We start from the raw sequence: 4,891 nt of genomic DNA, 5'->3' as shown, positions 1-4,891 counted from the left end.
CAGAGAAGGAAATCAGCCTTGCAGGCGAAGGGATCAATAACCAATAGGAGATGGAATACCGAGAATTGTGCCATTCAGAACCAGAGAAGGAGAATTTCTTTGAGTGTTTTTAATGGATAAATCTGGGAAAAGTCTGGGTGAGATCCGGGTGTGAGGGAACGATTTCCGCGGCACGTCCTGGCAGGATAAAGCAACGCCCGAATCTCAAACGCTGCAAAGATGCTGCTGGGGAGGTTCTGGTTTTCCTGCAGCTTTGGGGACGGATTTGGAGCGTTTTCCTGCTGCCCTTTGGATGGAGATGTTGTCGGCAAACAGAGCCTTTGGAATGTCCGGCTCCGGCCGTCGGGATTGGCTGGAACGCTGCACCTGAGGACAAAAAAGTCTTTTGTGGTCAAAGTCCCTTTTCAAAACTCACAGGATCGAATGCGGGAACTTGTGGAGTCTGTCCCCCCACAGATGTGGAAAAGATCCGTGTCCAGGGAATACAGAAATTCCCCAATTCCATGATCCACGTGGAATTTAACATGGATATTCGGGATCTGGCTGTTCAGGAAAGCCTGGCTGGAAGAGAAATGTCCACGCTGAGGGGTTTTTTGGAGAACACTGAGCTGGTGGTTTGTTCTTGATATCCCCCCAGGAATGATTCCAGGTTGGAATTTCTTTTTGCCTCGGTGGGAATTCCTGTTATCTGTGGGTGGTTTTAAGGGAAGTTGTTAAAGATCATTTCATTTTAATTTCTTTGCTGCCTTAATTGAATGAATCAAACAATCTGCTCATGCCTAAAACAAGCCTGTAACTGGGATTTGGGACCTTTTTTAACAGAATGAGCCATGGAAATGTTGGTTGTGATTTCCATGGAATTTATTTTGATTTTCCCTTTTTAAAATTAATTTTTAGCCATTTTTTGTTTTGTTTTGTTTTTTGTTTGTTTGTTTGTTTGTTTGTTTTTGAGAGGTTTTATTTGAAGGAGCATAAAACAGAAATGAATCAAAAACCAGAGAGAAATGGCTCTGGAGCTTTGGATCCTTTCTATTCTTCCTTTGTTCATCCGAATTCTTGGAAAAGGGAATTTGCACTGGGGTTAATCATTCAACACAAACATCAGGGTGGGAGGTCTGGCATCCCACAATCCCAATCCCTACTTTCATTTTTGGCTCTCTGCTGCCCCATGCTTGGCCTTTAGAAGATTCCATGCTCTGCTTTCCTCAGGAATGTGGAGCTGGACATAGATTGGCCCCCATAGGGATGGGAGCGGGAGTGGGAAAAGCTCCTGCAGGACAACCAAGGCTCCAGCCTGGGGGAGAGGGGCTGGAAATCTGGGAAAGGTCCCTTCCAACTCGGGGTATTCCATGATTTTATCACCCGGGTTGCATTTGCCAATCCCATGCCAGGAGGAACTCAGGGAATCAAAGCGGGATGTCCAAGGAGCTCTGTCCTGCCCAGGGAAGGGACTGGGACAGGAGGTGGGAAGAGGGGCTGGGAAGCTGGGAAAGGCCCTGGATGAGCCCAGGTGTGTCCAGGTGGGACCCGGCTGGGATTGGGAATGGCAGCAGGAGCAGGATAGGGATTGTCCCACTGTGCCCCACCTGGAATTCTGGGCTCCGTTCTGGGATCTCCAGGTCCAGCATGGACCCGGAGGGGCTCGAGCCTATCCAGAGCTGGGAGCAGAGATGGGGATTCTTCGGCTTCAGGGAATTCTGAGGATCCGTTCCGGAGGTTCCGGCTTCTTCCTCCACCTGGCACCAGAACTTTCCATGAGGCCAACAGGAGTCAGGGAATCCACGTGCGGAGTTTCAGGGCACAGTGGATGTTTGGGAGCAGGATTGGGAAGTGAAGGAGCTTTTTAAGGAATTCTGGCTCCGTTTCTCCCCTGCCCGAGGTTATCCACATCTGCCTGGGCTTGGATTTAGTCTGGGAATCACAACTCAACTGCCGGAATTTCGTTACAAACAGCTGGTCCTGCCCTTTTCCTGATTTCCCTCAAAGAGGCTGAAACACCTCAGAGGATTTCCCCATAAATGCAGAGAAACCAACGGCTCTGGTTCGATTCCCTCTTCCCGTTGTGTGTCTGTGCTTGGCAGGAGCCTGGTGAGATTTTCCCTGGATATTTGGGTTATTGATGTCTTCCCGAGCTGCAGAACGATGGGATCCAGATTCCGGCCGGCAGTGACTCTTCCCATCCTTGTTTTCCTGCAGATCATTCCCGGGGTCACAGGTAATCCCTGGTTCTGTCCCAATCCCAATTTTATTTAGGAAGGGAATTCATTCCTAGCCTAAATCTGTTTGTTCTCCCAGCTCGTTTTCCTGGCATTCCCACATCCCAGTTTCCCACAGGAAGCGCTGATGGGAACTTTGATAAGCACCAACTCCCAAGGCCGTTCAAGGTCCCTTCCAACCCAAACCATTCCAGGGCTGGATGATCCCAGCATGGGCAATTTTCCCATCTCTCTCTCCTCGCAGGCCAGTACAGCATAATTCCTCCTGACAGCCCCGTCCTTGGAGTCGTCGGGGATGGAGCCATCCTGCCCTGCCAGTTACAAGGCAGAATAATCCCGGAGAAACTTTCCATCCAGTGGATCTTCTCTGGGAGCTCCACAGAAAGTGCAGTGGCCACTTTTGATGGGAAAACCCCTCAGAATCCATTTCTGGAGTTCGAGGGCTATCGGAGCAGGACGGAGTTTTTCCCATCGGAATTCCACCGGGGAAATCTGTCCCTTCTCCTGAAGAACGTCCGTCCCTCAGACAAAGGGGAATACACCTGCAGCGTCTTCCTAGAGAACTGGTACGACCAGGTCGTGGTGGAACTGGATGTGGCAGGTGGGTGTCAGGGAAGGAATTCCTGCATTTTCCCATGAAGTCAGAGGCATCCCCGGGAATTTCCCCGGGATATTTGGGTTATGGATTTCTTACCAAGCTGTGGAACAATGCGGGTCCACATTCCGACTGTTCCCATCCTTGTTTTCCTAGAGGTGATTTGTTGAGTCTCAGGTAAATCTGGGGTCTGTCCCGGCCACAATTTGGCTCAGGAAGTTCAGTTTTGGATTCCAGGATTCAGGACAGACAGGGATCGACTGGAGAGGGTGTGCAAGGATGAGGAGGGCTCTGGATGAGGAGAGACTGGAGGAGCTGGGCCTGGTAATCTGGAGAAGGGAAGGTTGGGTGGGGATTGCATCAATCCATATAGATATCCCATCAATCCATACAGATATCCCATCAATCCATAGAAATATCAATCCATACAGATATCCCATCAATCCATATGAATATCCCATCAATCCATACGGATATCCCATCGATCCATAGAAATATCTCATCAATCCATACAGATATCTCATGGATCCGTACAAATATCCCATCAATCTGTATAAATATCCCACTAATCCATACAGGTATCCAATCAATCCATAAAAATATCTTATCAGTCCATACAAATATCTCCGAGGGGAAGAATTTCTGTCCAGGAAGGGAAAGAGCTGGAAAATTCTGCCCCATTTTCCGCCCAGTATCCCAATTGTCACCTGCTCGCGGTGTCATCCCACTTTATTGCAGTAACAAATTTCCCATCAGGGCGATCCTACCTGAGCTAAATTCCATCTTTTTTGTGGAGAGAACAAAGTCATTCCAAAGGTGTCTTTGGATTGATGGGAAAGTTACACAAATGGAACAGGAAATGGTGTCAAAATCCCTGATTTTAATGGTTTCACCCCAATTGGCAGCTGAGCCCCTCCCGGCCCCTCACTCCCCTTCCCTTGGGGGAGCAGGGAGGAATTCCAAGGAAGATTCCTGAGTTGGGATAAGAACAGTTTAATAACTGAAATCAACCCAAATCAAAACAGGAAAAACTGGGAGGAGAAAGAAAATGACACAAAGAGAGAGAAAGAAAAGCCATGAAAAACAATGGATGGTTGGCATCATTCCCAAATCTGAGGCAGCTCCTCAGAGAAATTAACTCCATCCCAGCGGGAACCAGGATGGAGAGGAAGAGCCATTTCCCAGCAATTTAATGAGAATTAGAATTAGAAATCTGATTAATTTGCAAATTATCATGGAGAAATCCATGGAGACTTCCTGCCATGAGCCAGAGAATCCCGGGATGGGTTGGGTGGGAAGGACCTTCAATCTCATTCTGTTCCATCCCCTTCCATGGGCAGAGGCACTTCCCACCATTCCAGGATGTTCCAAGCCTTGTCCAAGCTGGCCTTGGACACTTCCAGAGATGGGGCAGCCACAGCTCCTCTGGGAATTCCATTCCAGCCCCTCTCCACCCTCCCAGTAAAGAATTTCTTCCCAATATCCCGTTTGCTGAGGGAATTCCTTGTGTGCCCTTTGTTGGAGCTGGATTTTTCCCGTTGTGCAGCTCAGGGTGCCGAGCCCTCGGTTTTCCTGGATGGACACGCTGGGAACGGCATCAGCCTCTCCTGCAGATCCCAGGGATGGTTCCCGGCGCCCTCCGTGGTTTGGCTGGACAGCCAAGGCCAGACGCGGCCGGAGGAAGTGACCACTCAGAGCACTCCAGGCCCTTCCTCCGGCATCTTTGATGTCATGAGTTCCATGAGCCTGGAGCCGGGATCGGACCGGGAAGTGTCCTGCAGGGTGGTCAACGAGGTGCTCAACGCCACGCGGGAATCCCGAGTCCGGATTGCAGGTGAGTGACCCCTGAGGGATCAGCCGGGATCGGGCGGTGGCTGCTGTCCCTTGTGTCTCCATTGACCACGGAACGATCCTGGGCCTCGGGATCAGCCGGGATCGGGCGGTGGCTGCTGTCCCTTGTGTCTCCATTGACCACGGAACGATCCTGGGCCTCGGGATCAGCCGGGATCGGGCGGTGGCTGCTGTCCCTTGTGTCTCCATTGACCACGGAACGATCCTGGGCCTCGGGATCAGCCAGGAT

The 4,891-nt window shown here is 50.4% G+C and overlaps 1 protein-coding gene across 1 annotated transcript; it reads left to right on the top strand.

Moving 5' to 3' along the window:
- Positions 1–386: 386 nt before the first annotated feature.
- Positions 387–4,668, top strand: LOC125318951 (butyrophilin subfamily 3 member A2-like). Its single transcript, XM_048289919.1, has 4 exons — positions 387–649; positions 2,082–2,215; positions 2,461–2,817; positions 4,358–4,668. The coding sequence occupies exons 2-4, from the start codon at positions 2,143–2,145 to the stop codon at positions 4,651–4,653; spliced, it is 726 nt and encodes a 241-aa protein (XP_048145876.1). The 5' UTR covers positions 387–649; positions 2,082–2,142; the 3' UTR covers positions 4,654–4,668.
- The last annotated feature ends 223 nt before the right edge of the window (positions 4,669–4,891 follow it).

Source organism: Corvus hawaiiensis, chromosome 33, assembly GCF_020740725.1.
Source record: "Corvus hawaiiensis isolate bCorHaw1 chromosome 33, bCorHaw1.pri.cur, whole genome shotgun sequence".
Taxonomy (NCBI): domain Eukaryota; kingdom Metazoa; phylum Chordata; class Aves; order Passeriformes; family Corvidae; genus Corvus; species Corvus hawaiiensis.
The sequence above is the reverse complement of the archived record's forward strand: the minus strand, read 5'-3'. Positions and strand labels throughout refer to the sequence as shown.